General features: G+C 47.1%; 1 protein-coding gene across 5 annotated transcripts in view; it reads right to left on the reverse strand.

Moving 5' to 3' along the window:
• LOC110504786 (slit homolog 3 protein) overlaps nt 1-21685 on the reverse strand; it is a 445911-nt gene that overhangs the window by 185525 nt on the left and 238701 nt on the right. For all 5 annotated transcript variants that reach the window (XM_036969806.1, XM_036969807.1, XM_036969808.1 and 2 more), the window contains one exon: nt 10588-10659. In XM_036969806.1, the coding sequence (XP_036825701.1) occupies nt 10588-10659 (72 nt within the window). The remainder of the gene's footprint in view (nt 1-10587; nt 10660-21685) is intronic.

Raw genomic sequence — 21685 nt, forward strand, 5'->3', positions numbered from 1 at the left:
TAAACCATGCTAACACACTGTATATAATGTGTCAGGACTCCCCCACCTCACCCACTAAACCATGCTAACACACTACATATAACGTGACAGGACTCCTCCACCTCACCCACTAAACCATGCTAACACACTGCATATAACGTGTCAGGACTCCTCCACCTCAACCACTAAACCATGCTAACACACTACATATAACGTGACAGGACTCCTCTACCTCACCCACTAAACCATGCTAACACACTGCATATAACGTGACAGGACTCCTCCAGCTCACCCACTAAACCATGCTAACACACTGCATATAACGTGACAGGACTCCTCCACCTCACCCACTAAACCATGCTAACACACTACATATAACGTGACAGGACTCCTCCACCTCACCCACTAAACCATGCTAATACACTGCATATAACGTGACAGGACTCCTCCACCTCACCCACTAAACCATGTTAACACTCTACATATAACGTGACAGGACTCCTCCACCTCACCCACTAAACCATGTTAACACACTACATATAACGAGACAGGACTCCTCCACCTCACCCACTAAACCATGTTAACACACTACATATAACGTGTCAGGACTCCTTCACCTCACCCACTAATTCATGCTAACACACTACATATAACGTGACAGGACTCCTCCACCTCACCCACTAAACCATGCTAACACACTGCATATAACGTGACAGGACTCCTCCACCTCACCCACTAAACCATGCTAACACACTACATATAACGTGACAGGACTCCTCCACCTCACCCACTAAACCATGCTAACACACTACATATAACGTGACAGGACTCCTCCACCTCACCCACTAAACCATGCTAACACACTACATATAACGTGACAGGACTCCTCCACCTCACCCACTAAACCATGCTAACACACTACATATAACGTGTCAGGACTCCTCCACCTCACCCACTAAACCATGCTAACACACTACATATAACGTGTCAGGACTCCTCCACCTCACCCACTAAACCATGCTAACACACTGTATATAACGTGTCAGGACTCCTCCACCTCACCCACTAAACCATGCTAACACACTACATATAACGTGACAGGACTCCTCCACCTCACCCACTAAACCATGCTAACACACTACATATAACGTGACAGGACTCCTCCACCTCACCCACTAAACCATGCTAACACACTACATATAACGTGTCAGGACTCCTCCACCTCACCCACTAAACCATGCTAACACACTACATATAACGTGACAGGACTCCTCCACCTCACCCACTAAACCATGCTAACACATTGTATATAATGTGTCAGGACTCCTCCACCTCACCCACTAAACCATGCTAACACACTACATATAACGTGACAGGACTCCTCCACCTCATCCACTAAACCATGCTAACACACTACATATAACGTGTCAGGACTCCTCCACCTCACCCACTAAACCATGCTAACACACTACATATAACGTGACAGGACTCCTCCACCTCATCCACTAAACCATGCTAACACACTACATATAACGTGACAGGACTCCTCCACCTCACCCACTAAACCATGTTAACACACTACATATAACGTGACAGGACTCCTCCACCTCACCCACTAAACCATGCTAACACACTGTATATAATGTGTCAGGACTCCTCCACCTCACCCACTAAACCATGCTAACACACTACATATAACGTGACAGACTCCTCCACCTCACTCACTAAACCATGCTAACACACTGCATATAATGTGTCAGGACTCCCCCACCTCACCCACTAAACCATGCTAACACACTACATATAACGTGACAGACTCCTCCACCTCACCCACTAAACCATGCTAACAAACTGCATATAACGTGTCAGGACTCCTCCACCTCAACCACTAAACCATGCTAACACACTACATATAACGTGACAGAACTCCTCCACCTCACATACTAAACCATGCTAACACACTACATATAACGTGACAGGACTCCTCCACCTCACCCACTAAACCATGCTAACACACTGAATATAACGTGACAAGACTCCTCCACCTCACCCACTAAACCATGCTAACACACTACATATAACGTGACAGACTCCTCCACCTCACCCACTAAACCATGCTAACACACTGTATATAATGTGTCAGGACTCCCCCACCTCACCCACTAAACCATGCTAACACACTACATATAACGTGACAGACTCCTCCACCTCACCCACTAAACCATGCTAACACACTACATATAACGTGACAGGACTCCTCCACCTCACCCACTTAACCATGTTAACACACTACATATAACGTGACAGGACTCCTCCACCTCACCCACTAAACCATGTTAACACACTACATATAACGTGACAGACTCCTCCACCTCACCCACTAAACCATGCTAACACACTGTATATAATGTGTCAGGACTCCCCCACCTCACCCACTAAACCATGCTAACACACTACATATAATGTGACAGGACTCCTCCACCTCACCCACTAAACCATGCTAACACACTGCATATAACGTGTCAGGACTCCTCCACCTCAACCACTAAACCATGCTAACACACTACATATAACGTGACAGGACTCCTCCACCTCACCCACTAAACCATGCTAATACACTGCATATAACGTGACAGGACTCCTCCACCTCACCCACTAAACCATGTTAACACTCTACATATAACGTGACAGGACTCCTCCACCTCACCCACTAAACCATGTTAACACACTACATATAACGTGACAGGACTCCTCCACCTCACCCACTAAACCATGTTAACACACTACATATAACGTGTCAGGACTCCTTCACCTCACCCACTAATTCATGCTAACACACTACATATAACGTGACAGGACTCCTCCACCTCACCCACTAAACCATGCTAACACACTGCATATAACGTGACAGGACTCCTCCACCTCACCCACTAAACCATGCTAACACACTACATATAACGTGACAGGACTCCTCCACCTCACCCACTAAACCATGCTAACACACTACATATAACGTGACAGGACTCCTCCACCTCACCCACTAAACCATGCTAACACATTGTATATAATGTGTCAGGACTCCTCCACCTCACCCACTAAACCATGCTAACACACTACATATAACGTGACAGGACTCCTCCACCTCACCCACTAAACCATGCTAACACACTACATATAACGTGTCAGGACTCCTCCACCTCACCCACTAAACCATGCTAACACACTACATATAACGTGTCAGGACTCCTCCACCTCACCCACTAAACCATGCTAACACACTGTATATAACGTGTCAGGACTCCTCCACCTCACCCACTAAACCATGCTAACACACTACATATAACGTGACAGGACTCCTCCACCTCACCCACTAAACCATGCTAACACACTACATATAACGTGACAGGACTCCTCCACCTCACCCACTAAACCATGCTAACACACTACATATAACGTGTCAGGACTCCTCCACCTCACCCACTAAACCATGCTAACACACTACATATAACGTGACAGGACTCCTCCACCTCACCCACTAAACCATGCTAACACATTGTATATAATGTGTCAGGACTCCTCCACCTCACCCACTAAACCATGCTAACACACTACATATAACGTGACAGGACTCCTCCACCTCATCCACTAAACCATGCTAACACACTACATATAACGTGTCAGGACTCCTCCACCTCACCCACTAAACCATGCTAACACACTACATATAACGTGACAGGACTCCTCCACCTCATCCACTAAACCATGCTAACACACTACATATAACGTGTCAGGACTCCTCTACCTCACCCACTAAACCATGCTAATACACTGTATATAACGTGTCAGGACTCCTCCACCTCACCCACTAAACCATGCTAACACACTACATATAACGTGACAGGACTCCTCCACCTCACCCACTAAACCATGCTAACACAATCTCCAGTCACATCACAACCAAGTCCAACAATGTATTTTAACAGTTCAAATACACAACACAGGGATACGTCCAAAGGCAATATGCAACGAGGCGGGGATGGAGGGGCGGTGGGAGTGGTGCCATTTGGTACCATGGGTCTTTGTGTGAAAGAGGTGCTTTCCCTCACCAGCGGGTCCAAAACATCATTAAAGTCTATTCATATTAAAGAGGTCATCAGTAACCTCCAAGGGAAAGAATGCATTTGGTAAAATAACAGTAATAAAGCAGAATGCAGTATCAGACAAGCCTGGGGAATCACAGTATTAACACAAGGAGTTTATGTCTCTATTCAGACGGTTATGGAGTTACTAACTCACTCTAGTTGGAATAAAGAGGTCCCGGCCAACCTGTCAGGAAAATGCAGAGTGCACACACTGAAAGATGAGTGTTTGGCATGGACGAGGGGAGGGGCTGTCGTACGTGGTAATGTGAAAACTTCTTATCAATGTGTGATGACGTGGAAGTAACCTTGAGATTCTGTAGCAAGGAAATGTCTCAGCTGCACTTCCACTCATAAAAAATGACAGACCCTGGTCGGACGGTACAAAAATAAAGAGAGTAGCGTTCATTGAGAGACAGATATTTCTGTACAAAAAGTGGTCATAAAATATTCAGCACTCTGGAGAGTGCAGCAGGAGGGGGGAAGATGGAAGACGGACATGCACCACTCTGGTAAGAACACGAGGGTTTCCAAATATGACCTGCAGGCAAGTCTGAAATGCTCTTTGGCTTCTCAAAGAGCATTTCAGACTTGATTAGGTTTGGGACAACTTTAACCAATGATTTAAAACTTTCTACCCCCAAACCTACCAATCAATTATCATTTATATCATACTATAATTCATATTTCATCATGATAGTTTCTAGTTCTCAATAGTATCATTTTACTCAGTAAAGATGAAAAATAAAATTTAGCACCAGTAAATTAAGGGGAACATTTGCTTAATCAGTGTTCTAATACAATGCTACTATTTTGATTAATTCAAATGTGAAAATCTGATTTAAAAAAACAACAGAATTCATCTGCCTGATGCAACTCACATTTGACAAGTATCTTCAAGGAGATCTTGAGATAAAAAGCTGAATTTATTATAATCAAATGTCCTTAGAGCTGAAACCCTCCTATGAATAATCATCAAAGAATCAGTGGCACATTAGCCCATCTATCCCCTCCACCCATCTATCCCCTCCACCCATCTATCCTCTCCACCCATCTATCCCCCACCCATCTATCCCCTCCACCCATCTATCCCCCACCCATCTATCCCCTCCACCCATCTATCCCCTCCACCCATCTATCCCCACCCATCTATCCCCTCCACCCATCTATCCCCTCCACCCATCTATCCCCTCCACCCATCTATCCTCTCCACCCATCTATTCCCCACCCATCTATCCCCTCCACCCATCTATCCCCTCCACCCATCTATCCCCTCCACCCATCTATCCCCCACCCATCTATCTCCCACCCATCTATCCCCTCCACCCATCTATCCCCCACCCATCTATCCCCTCCACCCATCTATCCCCTCCACCCATCTATCCCCTCCACCCATCTATCCCCCACCCATCTATCCCCTCCACCCATCTATCCCCTCCACCCATCTATCCCCTCCACCCATCTATTCCCCACCCATCTATCCCCTCCACCCATCTATCCCCTCCACCCATCTATCCCCCACCCATCTATCTCCCACCCATCTATCCCCTCCACCCATCTATCCCCCACCCATCTATCCCCTCCACCCATCTATCCCCTCCACCCATCTATCCCCTCCACCCATCTATCCCCCACCCATCTATCCCCTCCACCCATCTATCCCCTCTACCCATCTATCCCCTCCACCCATCTATCCCCCACCCATCTATCCCCTCCACCCATCTATCCCCCACCCATGTATCCCCTCCATCCATCTATCCCCCACCCATCTATCCCCTCCACCCATCTACCCCCCACCTATCTATCCCCTCCACCCATCTATCCCCTCCACCCATCAATCCCTTCCACCCATCCAACCCTTCCACCCATCCAACCCTTCAACCCATTTATCTCCCCCAGCCATCCATCCTCCCACCAGGCTGTATGTTGTCCCACCATGCAGTGTGCTCGGCTGGCTCCAGACCTTTCTCCATCTCATTGAGATGCAAGGCACGCCCAACATTAGAAAATGTCCGAGATAACTTTGAAGTCATTAGTTCAGTCATTACCACAGTTATGTTAAATCCAAATTACAATTCATCACCAGAAAGAGCCAATCGTTTATTTTGTGTAACTTGGCAAGCGTTAAACTGTATTCAGTCATTTGAAGTCACGGAGCTGCACTCATTATGGAAGCCTATTTAGCGTTAGTGCCCTCCACTAAATCAGTTCTTATTCATTAGCAACTTGAGGGAATGCTTAACATCTAACAGCGAGTTGACGTGATTGTATAAGTCATTCTTCTCAGGAGAAATAAGCTAAGGCTTTTGTATTTGTTATTTTCTATGTGAGGCAGCCATCTATGCATCAATAGGAATTAACTATTTTAAATGACTTGTTAAATCTGATGTCAGATGCTGTTCTTCTTTTTGATTTCAAGTTTAATGAACATTGTGATTAGAAACATAAAATGTGTCCACCACCCCGATTTCTGTTTTTAAAAGGCTATTTGGTCCCAATATGTTGTTGAGATCAAACTACAAAGGAGAGCTGATAAAATGACACTTTTATTGACAGCTTCAATAAAAAGCCGTCCATCTGACTGTGTCTGGGAAATAATTTGGTCAACCAGTTTCCATTTTCGTACATCAAAATGACCCATTTTCTTTGTTGGGCTTTCCCTTCCCAGACAAAACACATATTTCCTAATATGCAACAATGTTGTTCTCCACAATATTCATCAAAAACACGGTGGTCTTACAATCTGGAAGAATCTGGAACAAACACGGCTGGTCACGGAGAGTTTGTTACATCAATGATACATTATCTTTGCTTGTCCGTCTTTTACCGGAGGCTCTTGTAGAGGGCACCGATAGTTGCCCTGCCAGATCAAATAGAAGAATACATTAAAGATACCCAGAACGGTAAGATTTTAGTGCAGTGATACCAGTGATACAGAGGTACAAGTGACACAGTGGTACCAGTGATACAGAGGTACCAGTGACACAGTGGTACCAGTGATAACGTGATACCAGTGATAAAGTGATACCAGTGATACAGACGTACAAGTGACACAGTGGTACCAGTGATACAGAGGTACCAGTGATAAAGTGATACCAGTGATAAAGTGATACCAGTGATACCAGTGATAAAGTGATACCAGTGATAAAGTGATACCAGTGATAAAGTGATACCAGTGATACAGAGGTACCAGTGATAAAGTGATACCAGTGATAACGTGATACCAGTGATAACGTGATACCAGTGATACAGTGATACCAGTGATATAGGTACCAGTGATACAGAGGTACCAGTGATAAAGTGATACCAGTGATAAAGTGATACCAGTGATAAAGTGATACCAGTGATACAGAGGTACCAGTGATAAAATGATACCAGTGATAAAGTGATACAGGTGATACAGAGGTACCAGTGATAAAGTGATACCATTGATAAAGTGATACCAGTGATAAAGTGATACCAGTGATACCAGTGATAAAGCGGTACCAGTGATACAGAGGTACCAGTGATAAAGTGATACCAGTGATAAAGTGATACCAGTGATACAGTAACACCAGTGACACAGTAACATCAGTGATACCAGCGTTACCAGTGATACCAGAGTTGCCAGTGATATCAGTTGTACCAGTGATACCAGCGTTACCAGTGATACCAGCATTACCAGTGATACCAGTGGTACCAGCGATACCAGTGATACCAGTGGTACCAGCGATACCAGTTGTACTAGTGATACCAGCGTTACCAGTGATACCAGAGTTGCCAGTGATACCAGTTGTACCAGTGATAACAGCGTTACCAGTGATACCAGTGATACCAGTGGTACCAGCGATACCTGTGGTACCCGTTGTACCAGCGATACCAGTGATACCAGTTGTACCAGTGGTACCAGCGATACCAGTGATACCAGTGGTACCAGCAATACCAGTTGTACCAGTGATACCATCGTTACCAGTGATACCAGCAATACCAGTTGTACCAGTGATACCAGCGTTACCAGTGATACCAGTGGTACCAGTGGTACCAGCGATACCAGGTTCTCATCTATGAGTTCAATTCAAAGGCTACAAGACAGCACACGTACAAATACTCTGGCTATCTACAGAAATTGACATCTTCTGCACCATGGACAGGAACCAATTGTAATTTCAATTCACCACTGTTACACTGGGGAACAGATATAGGCCTGTGCATTAAGACACATTCAGCTCCCGTATCTATTCAGAAAATGTGTTAGGTACGCCACCATACAATTCAACACTTTGTTTTATATTAAAAGAGAGAAAATTGCTCAAAGAAAAAGCCTAATCTACCAAGAGAGCATGACCTAATTAAAATTATGGGTTTCTATCACAGCACCTTCCTGGTGCTCCAGTCCAATTATCTATGTTTCAGCTGCATGGACATATGGTGGAATTAGCACCTTTAAACCACATGTATTTACATCTTCACATTCTCCACTAATAGACACTTTTGTAATGGGCTGTGGTCGAGCAGGAGGAAGTGCTGTATTACTAATAAAAACTGAATCCACACACACTGACATTTATGCCTGGTGTGGTCAGCCAACTCTAACGCCATCTCATCTCCATCATGCCATTTTTTTGCTGTGGTCATAAAACCATCACTACCTTCTCTAAGAGCTGAGGCAGGGCTAGGACATGGGGAGGAGGACACTCAAAATGAACAGCCAGTCCAGCTGAAGCAGGGCTGGGACAAGGGGAGGAGGACACTCAAAATGAACAGCCTCCCTGCTCTAACAGTGCGGTTGACAATGGCATTTAGTGCCCTGCCGATGAGCTGATGGATGGGGTGGTGTCTGGGAAATGAAATCCCTATCTTTCTCCCCCAGTTATGTTGTCCTGTCCTGTGCTGTCCTATCATATTCATTCCAGTTCTTCTCCCCAAGGCTTTACCTTTGCAGAGGCTGGAGGCTGGAGGGTTGGAAGACTGGAGGCCTGGAGGTTGGAGAACTGGAGGTGCCCCCAGTGAACTCGTCTGCACCAGGACATCACCGCCTGGGTGCTGCAGGGGCATGTACCTCCCTCCCCTGTAACCCAGACCAGGCAAGACCAGACTAGACCAGTCCAGACCAGACTCGACTGGACCAGACCAAACTGCACCAGACCAGACTGGAACAGACCAGACCAAACTGGGCCAGACCGGACCAGACTAGACCAGTCCAGACCAGACTCGACTGGACCAGACCAGACTGCACCAGACCAGATTGGAACAGACCAGACCAGACCAAACTGGGCCAGACCGGACCAGACTAGACCAGTCTAGACCAGACTCGACTGGAACAGACCAAACTGCACCAGACCAGACTGGAACAGACCAGACCAGACTGTACCAGACCAGACTGGGCCAGACCGGACCAGACTAGACCAGTCCATATCAGACTGGACCAGACCAGACTGGACCAGACCGGACCAGACTAGACTGGACCAGACCAGACTGTACCAGACCAGACTGGGCCAGACCGGACCAGACTAGACCAGTCCATATCAGACTGGACCAGACCAGACTGGACCAGACCGGACCAGACTAGACTGGACCAGACTGGACCAGACCAGACTGGATTAGACCCCCAGAAACAGCCTTAGCCTCAGTAAGAGTTTCAGATGCAGTACAGCAGCAGCTCACCAGTGTCTGTCTGGTTTAAAGCTTTACACTGTGTGCACGATGCCAGACACAAGCTACAGTAAACCTGTGGCTCATTCAATGAAGTAAGCTATTTCCTGAATATTCTTGGTTCTCTAGAGGAAATAGTGTATATTACACCACAGTAGATGACTGCAGAAACAGTTTTAACAGGCAACAATGCACAGAGAGAGGATGCTTGGAAAAGTGACCAACAAATACAACACCTGGCGAGGCGCTAGCTAGCAGCTTAATGTCACAATGCAGCACAGAATGACAATGACAATAAAACCGTGGTGGTCACACAGTCGATACGGAGAAACACAAGGCACACAGCGGACGGACTAACACCTCAGGAGGGTGATCACTGCTGTCGCTAGCAGCATGCACAGGTAGGTACGCCGCGCTGCTGCAGCTTCACATCCAACACACTTTACCCTTCAAAGACATTCAACAGAAAACACACAGGGAACAGAAGACAGAGAAATACAGTGAAAAAAACAGAAGAGAGACAGTAGAGAGTTAGAGAGATAGAGATATAGATAGAAGGAGATATATATATATATATATATATATATATATATATATAGAGAGAGAGATAGAGAGATAAATAGATAGAGCAATAGAGATATATATATATATATATATATAGAGAGAGAGAGAGATTGAGATAGAGAGAGAGACTAAGATAGAGAGATAGAAACAGACAGATAGTGAGAGAGATAGAGAGACATAGAGATAGAGAAAAGAAGAGAAGAAAGGGAAGAGCAGGATCGGTCCCTGCAGAAGAGAGGAGAGGGAGAAGGGTATGAGGAGGAGGGGGACTCACAGTATCTCCAGATCACGGAGGGCTCGGAAGGCTCCATCTTCGATGCAGCTTATGTGGTTGCTGTCCAGTTGCCTGCGGAGGGATGAGAGACAGGAGTCAGCGGAAGGTCTGTCTGCAGACGTGGGGGTTTAGGGTACTGGGGGGGGGGGGGGGGGGGGGGGGGCTGCAGGAGGAGGAGTGCCAGTGGCTGAGTATGGTGAGGGAGGTGGCTGGGAGGGGCTGAAGGTAGGTAGCTACTGGCTAGCCAGTTGGCGTACAGCACAAACTCAGATCTCAGCCCTCACCTCTGCCTCACCGCAACCTGCCAGGGAAGGAAAGGACCAGCTGGCTAAAGTGGCCTGTCTGGCTGCAGCCTATCACCTCACTCTCAACACTGCCCCGTCTCAACACTGCCCCGTGAGTGGAGGAGAGAAATAGAGAGCGGGGGGGGGGCAGAAGGAGAGTGAACAGAGGCTGGCTATAGCCCACCCCGTCTGTCAGCTCTCTATTAATTACATTGCATCCCTCCTCCTTCTCTACTCCCCCTCCTCTTCTTCTCCCTCCTCATCTTCTCCCCCTCTCCCTTTCTCTTTCTTTTTTTGTCAGAAAGGGAGTAATTTCATTACATTAGAGCAGCCAATCCATTACGAGCTTTTACCGACTCTGTCACTGAAACAATTTCATTAAAGGAGAGGGTTCGTAAATCAGCCCGGGTCACGATGCTGGACTCCCAGACGCTCAGAGCACTTCTTCCTCTTCTTTCTTTTCCTTTTACTTTAATTTGTAAGTCTCCCCCCCCCCCCCCCCCCCCCCCCCATACAAACCCCCTTCTCCCCACCCCTCCCCTCTCTTCTCTCTCTGCCCAACAAATAGGAGATGGATGGAAGACAAGGCAATACAAAGGGCAGACATCTAGAACGCTCTCCAGCTCCTTTATCCAAGCTTCTGTGACATTTAACCTGTTACAGATACTGTCTGCATCTTCTGCTCTGGGATATAAACAAGACTATATCTCCTCTTCTCTAATATCCTATACCCATCTCCTCCTCTTCCCCTATCTCTCTATCCCTAATCCCTGATACTTTACTTTGCTTTCGAGCTCTTTGTTTTCTTCTTATTTCCCTTGGTTCTCATCTAGTAAAGCAGCTGTTTCCTGACTGGTCGTTATCTCTTAGCAGAGGAGACCAGCCGTTTGGAAAGCGTCAACAAGAGAGGAAATGAAATAATCTAGGACATTATTTCATTACAATTTGGTATGAGACATTTACAATGAAAACAACCATCTGTGTAGAATGGAAACAAGCAAAGTTTTGGCATTATATATGCAGATAGGAGAATGACATATTGGAGCCATGCTTAATCTAATTTCATGATACATGTTGTCTTTATTTGAAATGATTTGCTAACTGGTGAAGCCTGACAAACCTTAGGGAGGAGTGATACTGTGATCAAAGCTAGGTCGTACTTCTGACCCTTTACCTCTAGTTTCCATTTTAGGAAACATCTTGAATCCAACTGGAAGGAGGCTATGTGTGTACAGTATGTGTGTGTGTAATGGGTGTTGGTGGTGGGCAATGACAGTCCCAAAATGAATTTCCTTCCATCTAATTACGTTGGCCTTTAATCATCCCAGTCATAAGCAGTATTGTCAGTTGCAAGCAGTTTGATGCCTCTACCTTGAGGAACATGAAAAGAAGAGAGAGAAAGGGGAGAGAGAAAGTAGAGAGAGAGAGATTAGAGAGAGTAGCGAGAGTAGGAGAGTAGAGAGCATAGAGAGATAGAGCGAGAGAGAGGAGAGAGCTGAGCTGCACTTTCTAAACTCCTGTCAAATGTGTATGACCATATTAGAGACAAATATTCCCCTCAGATTACACAGACCCACAAAGAATTCCAAAACAAATCCAATTTGATCAACTCCCATATCTATTGGGTGAAATAGCACAGTGTGCCATCACAGCAGCAAGATTTGTGACCTGTTGACACAAGATAAAGGCAACCAGTGAAGAACAAACACCATTGTAAATACAACCCATATTTATGTTTATTAATTTCCCTTTTGTACTTTAACTATTTGCACATCATCATAAATTGTGTGGTCCGTGCCCTGAATGCTGATTGGCATTTGAGAATATGTGGAAAGAACTGAAAACTGCTGTTCACAAATGCTCTCCATCCAACCTCACTGAGCTCGAGCTGTTTTGCAAGGAGGAATGGGAAAAAAATTCAGTCTCTCAATGTGCAAAACTGATAGAGACATACCCCAAGCGACTTACAGCTGTAATCGCAGCAAAAGGTGGCGCTACAAAGGGGGCTGAATCATTTTGCACGCCCAATTTTTCAGTTTTTGATTTGTTAAAAAAGTTTGAAATATCCAATAAATGTCGTTCCACTTCATGATTGTGTCCCACTTGTTGTTGATTCTTCACAAAAAAATACAGTTTTATATCTTTATGTTTGAAGCCTGAAATGTGGCAAAAGGTCGCAAAGTTCAAGGGGGCCGAATACTTTCGCAAGGCACTGTATCATGGCTAAGGGCTGTATCCAGGCATTCCGCGTTGCGTTGTGCAGAAGAATAGCCCTTAGCTGTGGTATATTGGCCATATACCACACCACGTCGTGCCTTATTGCTTAATTATAACACAGTTCATAGCCATAATATGACATTTGAAAAAATGTGTCTATTCCTTTAAAACTTGTGAGTGTAATGTTTACTGTTAATTTTTTATAGGATTATTTCATTTTTGTTTATTATCTATTTCACTTGCTTTGGCAATGTAAACATATGTTTCCCATGCCAATAAAACCCTTTGAATTGAAATGTAATTGAGTGGGTTGCAAGGCTTTGATTACATTTCAAAACGCCTAGATAGCTAGAACTAGCCAAGTGCAAACCAGCTGTAACATATAATGTATCCAGCTGTAATCAACTAATGGATACTGTAACGGCTGATTTCTTCCTCATCCTCTGAAGAGGTGTAGCAAGGATTGGACCAAGATGCGGCGTGGTAAGTGTCCATGTTTTAATAAGAAAAACTCAACATGAACACAAAATACAAAACAATAAATGTGACCAAACCGAAACAGTCCCGTGTGGCACAAACACTGACACAGGAAACAATCACCCACAAACAAACAGTGAAACCCAGGCTACCTAAGTATGATTCTCAATCAGAGACAACTAATGACACCTGCCTCTGATTGAGGACCATACTAGGCCGAAACATAGAATTCCACAAAATCATAGAAAAACAAACATAGACGGCCCACCCCAACTCACGCCCTGACCATTCTAAATAACGACAAAACAAAGGAAATAAAGGTCAGAACGTGACAGATACATATATAAGCCCCAAGCTCAGCAACCTTGCAATCAAATATGCAGAAGGAATTGCCAGTCAAACAGGGAGGAAAAAATAGAAAGAGCACCCAGAGACCCTAAGAGAAGAATTTATGTAATAAAAAGACAATTAAATCAAGGTGGATCTCTTCTTTTTCATCAAACGTCCAAATGCTTGGCATGCAGCCCTGCGCAAGGCAAACAGAAAAATCTTAAAATGTCTGGAAGCAAGACCATGAGACAATTGCATGTGGACACATCCCCAAAATGTAATATTCATATATATAATAAGTGAATGATGAAGTAAAAACTGACATGTCTCTACCAACAACGCCAGCAACTCCCAAAACCTGGGCTTCCAAACAGGAGGCCCACAGTAGATCACTCCCTCCCCTGTAGCTGGAGCAGCTGTGTGCACACCAAAAACACCATTGGTAAAACTAATCCAAATTAGCCTCTCCTTTCTTGAAGTGGAAATGACAGAATTCAGGGAGAACAAACAACAAGTACGTGACACTGTCCAGACACTGAAGGAAGAGTTGAGGCATTTCCAGGAAGAGAGTCGTGCTTCATTAGAACAGTTAAGACACAAGTTAAGACACAATACTGACCAAATGCCACAGTCCAATGATGTCCTCCAAGAGGATCTGTGTGAACTAACGGTGGAGCTGCAGCCAAGAGAGAGGGACATGATGCCCTCCGTCAGCAGCATCTGACCATGCCACCAACAAAGCAGACCCATCAGCCTGGTGGAAGCCCAGATACCCCTGATCCCAGTGCAGCCTTCACCCCATCTGCCTCACAAGCCTCTCAGCCTCTTAGGGTTCACCTTGACCCTCCAACCTCCCAGCCTACCCTGACCTGCCAACCTCCCAGCCTGCCAAAGCCTACCCTGACCTGCCAACCTCCCAGCCTGCCACAGCCTACCCTGACCTGCCAACCTCCCAGCCTGCCTTAGCCTACCCTGCCAACCTCCCAGCCTGCCGCAGCCTACCATGCCTTGCCAAACTCCCAGCAGTCCAGCCGTTACAGCCATTATTATAAGTCATCCTTCCCTCAGCAGCATACACTGTTTTGTACATAATGTTTCCGCCATTGTTTCCTATGACAGAAAAGAGCTTCTGGACATCAAAACAGTTATCCCTTATCTCCTTTCGATGAGGTACTTCTACTTCAATGAGTTGAAGGAGAAATACATATTGATTATCCCGGACCAGGCACTAGTCCCAGACAGGCGAAGACGATGCTCTAGAGGCCGGCAAAGGCAAGGTTGCACCCTGATGAGACTACGGCAGAAAATTAATAAATCGCCTCTACCGTCTGTTCTATTGCCAAATGTGTAATCACTGAAGAATAAACTGGACGAGCTCATTCAGAGACTATTCTATCAACGGGACATTAAGAACTGCACTATACTATGCTTCTCGGAGTCATGAATGAAAAAGAACATGGGTAATATACATTTTGTCATGTACTGTCATGTTGTGTCTTGTTTCTGTCCTTTCCCTTCACCCTGTCTCCCTCTGCTGGTCTTTGTTAGGTTACCTTTTCTCCCCCTCTTTCCCCCAGCTGTGCCTTGTCTCCTCCTAACTACCTCGTCACCCCTTTTCCCACCTGTTCCCTTTTTCCCTCTGATTAGTCCTCTATATCTCTCTCTGTTTCTGCTCCTGTCTTTGTCGGATTCTTGTTTGTGTTGTTCATGCCTGAACCAGACTATCGTCATGTTTGCTGCAACCTTGTCCTGTCCTGTCGGAACCTGCCGGTCCATCTGAGCCTACGTTTTGTTTTGTTATTAAAGAAGCTCTGTTTACGTTAATTCGCTTTTGGGTCCTCATTCACGCACCGTAACAGAAGAATCCGACCAAGAATGGACCCAGCGACTTCGGATCCTCTCCACTCAGCCGTCGAGATCCAGGGAGCGATGCTAGGCAGACACAAGCAGGAATTGTCTGCTGCTCGACATGCCGTTGAGACCCTGGCCACCCAAGTCTCCAACCTCACAGAACAGGTTCACCATCTCCGCCACTTCCAGGGCTTTCGAATCTCCGGAGCCCAGAATCAATAACCCGCCGTGTTACTCTGGGGAGCCCACTGAATGCCGCTCGTTCCTCACCCAGTGTGATATTGTGTTTTCTCTCCAGCCCAACACTTACTCCAGGAGCACTGCTCGTGTCGCCTACGTCATATCTCTCCTTACTGGACGGGCTCGTGAGTGGGGCACGGCAATCTGGGAGGCAAGGGCTGAGTGTACTAACCAGTATCAGGACTTTAAGGAGGAGATGATACGGGTTTTTGATCGATCTGTTTTTGGGGAGGAGGCTTCCAGGGCCCTGTCTTCCCTATGTCAGGGTAATCGATCCATAACAGACTACTCTATTGAGTTTCGCACTCTTGCTGCCTCCAGTGGCTGGAACGAGCCGGCTTTGCTCGCTCGTTTTCTGGAGGGTCTCCGCGCAGAGGTAAAGGATGAGATTCTCTCCCGGGAGGTTCCTTCCAGCGTGGATTCCTTGATTGAACTCGCTATTCGCATTGAGCGACGGGTTGATCTACGTCACCGAGCTCGTGGAAAGGAGCTCGCGTTCTCCGTTGCCCCCCTCTCCGCATCACTACCATCTTCCTCTGCCGGCTCGGGTGCTGAGCCTATGCAGCTGGGAGGTATCCGCATCTCGACTAAGGAGAGGGAACGGAGAATCACCAACCGCCTCTGTCTCTATTGCGGTTCTGCTGGTCATTTTGTCACTTCATGTCCAGTAAAAGCCAGAGCTCATCAGTAAGCGGAGGGCTACTGGTGAGCGCTACTACTCCTGTCTCTCCTTCAAGATCCTGCACTACCTTGTCGGTCCATCTACGCTGGACCGGTTCGTCAGCTTCCTGCAGTGCCTTAATAGACTCTGGGGCGGAGGGCTGTTTTATGGACGAGACCTGGGCTCGGGAACATGACATTCCTCTCAGACAGTTAAGGGAGTCCACGGCCTTGTTCGCCCTGGATGGTAGTCCTCTCCCCAGGATTCAGCGTGAGACGCTACCTTTAACCCTCACTGTTTCTGGTAATCATAGCGAAACCATTTCTTTTTTAATTTTTCGTTCACCTTTTACACCTGTTGTTTTGGGCCATCCCTGGCTAGTTTGTCATAATCCTTCCATTAATTGGTCTAGTAATTCTATCCTCTCCTGGAACGTCTCTTGTCATGTGAAATGTTTAATGTCTGCTATCCCTCCTGTTTCCTCTGTCTCTTCTTCACAGGAGGAGCCTGGTGATTTGACAGGGGTGCCGGAGGAATATCACGATCTGCGCACGGTGTTCAGTCGGTCCAGGGCCACCTCTCTTCCTCCACACCGGTCGTATGATTGTAGTATTGATCTCCTTCCGGGAACCACTCCCCCCCGGGGTAGACTATACTCTCTGTCGGCTCCCGAACGTAAGGCTCTCGAAGATTATTTGTCTGTAGCTCTTGCCGCCGGTACCATAGTCCCCTCCTCCTCTCCCGCCGGAGCGGGGTTTTTTTTTGTTAAGAAGAAGGACGGGTCCCTGCGCCCCTGCATAGATTATCGAGGGCTGAATGACATAACAGTGAAGAATCGTTATCCGCTTCCTCTTATGTCTTCAGCCTTCGAGATCCTGCAGGGAGCCAGGTTTTTCACTAAGTTGGACCTTCGTAACGCTTACCATCTCGTGCGCATCAGGGAGGGGGACGAGTGGAAGACGGCGTTTAACACTCCGTTAGGGCACTTTGAATACCGGGTTCTTCCTTTCGGCCTCGCTAACGCTCCAGCTGTCTTTCAGGCATTAGTCAATGATGTCCTGAGAGACATGCTGAACATCTTTGTTTTCGTTTACCTTGACGATATCCTGATTTTTTCACCGTCACTCCAGATTCATGTTCAGCACGTTCGACGTGTCCTCCAGCGCCTTTTAGAGAATTGTCTTTTTGTGAAGGCTGAGAAGTGCTCTTTTCATGCCTCCTCCGTCACATTTCTCGGTTCTGTTATTTCCGCTGAAGGCATTAAGATGGATCCCGCTAAGGTCCAAGCTGTCATTGATTGGCCCGTCCCTAAGTCACGCGTCGAGTTGCAGCGCTTTCTCGGCTTCGCGAACTTCTATCGTCGTTTCATCCGTAATTTCGGTCAGGTGGCAGCCCCTCTCACAGCCCTTACTTCTGTCAAGACGTGCTTTAAGTGGTCCGTTTCCGCCCAGGGAGCTTTTGATCTCCTCAAGAATCGTTTTACATCCGCACCTATCCTTGTTACACCTGACGTCTCTAGACAGTTCATTGTCGAGGTTGACGCGTCAGAGGTGGGCGTGGGAGCCATTCTTTCTCAGCGCTCCTTCTCTGACGACAAGGTCCACCCTTGCGCGTATTTCTCTCATCGCCTGTCGCCGTCGGAACGTAACTATGATGTGGGAAACCGCGAACTGCTCGCCATCCGCTTAGCCCTAGGCGAATGGCGACAGTGGTTGGAGGGGGCGACCGTTCCTTTTGTCGTTTGGACTGACCATAGGAACCTTGAGTACATCCGTTCTGCCAAACGACTTAATGCGCGTCAGGCGCGCTGGGCGCTGTTTTTCGCTCGTTTCGAGTTCGTGATTTCTTATCGTCCGGGCTCTAAGAACACCAAGCCTGATGCTTTATCTCGTCTCTTCAGTTCTTCAGTAGCCTCCACTGACCCCGAGGGGATTCTCCCTGAGGGGCGTGTTGTCGGGTTGACTGTCTGGGGAATTGAGAGGCAGGTAAAGCAAGCACTCACTCAAACTCCGTCGCCGCGCGCTTGTCCCAGGAACCTTCTGTTCGTTCCCGTTCCTACTCGTCTGGCCGTTCTTCAGTGGGCTCACTCTGCCAAGTTAGCCGGCCACCCTGGCGTTCGGGGTACGCTTGCTTCCATTCGCCAGCGCTTTTGGTGGCCCACCCGGGAGCATGACACGCGTCGCTTCGTGGCTGCTTGTTCGGTCTGCGCGCAGACTAAGTCCGGTAACTCTCCTCCTGCCGGCCGTCTCAGGCCGCTTCCCATTCCCTCTCGACCGTGGTCTCACATCGCCTTAGATTTTGTCACCGGACTGCCTTCGTCAGCGGGGAAGACTGTTATTCTTACGGTTGTCGACAGGTTCTCTAAGGCGGCTCATTTTATTCCCCTTGCTAAGCTTCCTTCTGCTAAAGAGACGGCACAAATCATCATCGAGAATGTTTTCAGAATTCATGGCCTTCCGTCAGACGTCGTTTCGGACAGAGGTCCGCAATTCACGTCTCAATTTTGGAGGGAGTTTTGCCGTTTGATTGGGGCTTCCGTCAGTCTCTCTTCCGGCTTTCACCCCCAGTCTAACGGTCAAGCAGAACGGGCCAATCAGACTATTGGTCGCATCTTACGCAGTCTTTCTTTTCGCAACCCTGCGTCTTGGTCAGAACAGCTCCCCTGGGCAGAATACGCCCACAACTCGCTTCCTTCGTCTGCGACCGGGCTATCTCCTTTTCAGAGTAGCCTCGGGTACCAGCCTCCGCTGTTCTCATCTCAGTTCGCCGAGTCCAGCGTCCCCTCCGCTCAGGCTTTTGTCCAACGTTGCGAGCGCACCTGGAAGAGGGTCAGGTCTGCACTTTGCCGTTATAGGACGCAGACTGTGAGGGCTGCTAATAAGCGTAGAACTAAGAGTCCTAGATATTGTCGCGGTCAGAGAGTTTGGCTCTCCACTCAGAACCTTCCCCTTAAGACCACTTCTCGCAAGTTGACCCCGCGGTTCATTGGTCCGTTCCGTATTTCTCGGATCATTAATCCTGTCGCAGTTCGACTTCTTCTTCCGCGATATCTTCGTCGCGTCCACCCGGTCTTCCATGTCTCCTGTGTCAAGCCCGTTCTTCGCGCCCCCGCTCGTCTTCCCCCCCCCCCCCCCCCATCCTTGTCGAGGGCGCACCCATCTACAGGGTCCGTAGGATTTTGGACATGCGTCCTCGGGGCCGTGGTCATCAGTACCTAGTAGATTGGGAGGGGTACGGTCCTGAGGAGAGGAGTTGGGTTCCCTCTCGGGACGTGCTGGACCGTGCGCTGATCGATGATTTCCTCCGTTGCCGCCAGGTTTCCTCCTCGAGTGCGCCAGGAGGCGCTCGGTGAGTGGGGGGGTACTGTCATGTACTGTCATGTTGTGTCTTGTTTCTGTCCTTTCCCTTCACCCTGTCTCCCTCTGCTGGTCGTTGTTAGGTTACCTTTTCTCCCCCTCTTTCCCCCAGCTGTGCCTTGTCTCCTCCTAACTACCTCGTCACCCCTTTTCCCACCTGTTCCCTTTTTCCCTCTGATTAGTCCTCTATATCTCTCTCTGTTTCTGCTCCTGTCTTTGTCGGATTCTTGTTTGTGTTGTTCATGCCTGAACCAGACTATCGTCATGTTTGCTGCAACCTTGTCCTGTCCTGTCGGAACCTGCCGGTCCATCTGAGCCTACGTTTTGTTTTGTTATTAAAGAAGCTCTGTTTACGTTAATTCACTTTTGGGTCCTCATTCACGCACCGTAACACATTTAGCTGCTTTTTCTATGCATTGGCAGAACGGAACGGCAGAGGCCTGTAAGTTCAGTGTCACAGATCAGGTTTTCTCCCTTGAGTTTAATTTTAATTTAAATTTTATTTCACCATTATTTAACCAGGTAGGCAAGTTGAGAACAACTTCTCATTTACAATTGCGACCTGACCAAGATAAAGCAAAGCAGTTCGACACATACAACGACACAGAGTTACACATGGAGTAAAACAAACTTACAGTCAATAATACAGTAGTATAAACAAGTCTATATACGATGTGAGCAAATGAGGTGAGATAAGGGAGGTAGAGGCAAAAAAAAGGCCATGGTGGCAAAGTAAATACAATATAGCAAGTAAAACACTGGAATGGTAGATTTGAAGTGGAAGAATGTGCTAAGTAGAAATAAAAATAATGGGGTGCAAAGGAGCAAAATAAATAAATAAATACATAAAATAAATACAGTAGGGAAAGAGGTAGTTGTTTGGGCTAAATTATAGGTGGGCTATGTACAGGTGCAGTTATCTGTGAGCTGCTCTGACAGTTGGTGCTTAAAGCTAGTGAGGGAGATAAGTGTTTCCAATTTCATAGATTTTTGTAGTTCGTTCCAGTCATTGGTAGGAGAGAACTGGAAGGAGAGGCGGCCAAAGAAAGAATTGGTTTTGGGGGTGACTAGAGAGATATACCTGCTGGAGTGTGTGCTACAGGTGGGAGATGCTATGGTGACCAGCGATCTGAGATAAGGGGGTACTTTACCTAGCAGGGTCTTGTAGATGACAAGGAGCCAGTGGGTTTGGCGACGAGTATGAAGCGAGGGCCAGCCAACGAGAGCGTACAGGTCGCAATGGTGGGTAGTATATGGGGCTTTGGTGACAAAACGGATTGCACTGTGATAGACTGCATCCAATTTGTTGAGTAGGGCATTGGAGGCTATTTTGTAAATGACATCGCCAAAGTCGAGGATTGGTAGGATGGTCAGTTTTACAAGGGTATGTTTGGCAGCATGAGTGAAGGATGCTTTGTTGCGAAATAGGAAGCCAATTCTAGATTTAACTTTGGATTGGAGATGTATGATGTGGGTCTGGAAGGAGAGTTTACAGTCTAACCAGACACCTAGGTATTTGTAGTTGTCCACGTATTCTAAGTCAGAGCCGTCCAGAGTAGTGATGTTGGACAAGCGGGCAGGTGCAGGCAGCAATCAGTTGAAGAGCATGCATTTAGTTTTACTTGTATTTAAGAGCAATTGGAGGCCACGGAAGGAGAGTTGTATGGCATTGAAGCTTGCCT

This window comes from Oncorhynchus mykiss, chromosome 31 (assembly GCF_013265735.2).
Source record: "Oncorhynchus mykiss isolate Arlee chromosome 31, USDA_OmykA_1.1, whole genome shotgun sequence".
Taxonomy (NCBI): domain Eukaryota; kingdom Metazoa; phylum Chordata; class Actinopteri; order Salmoniformes; family Salmonidae; genus Oncorhynchus; species Oncorhynchus mykiss.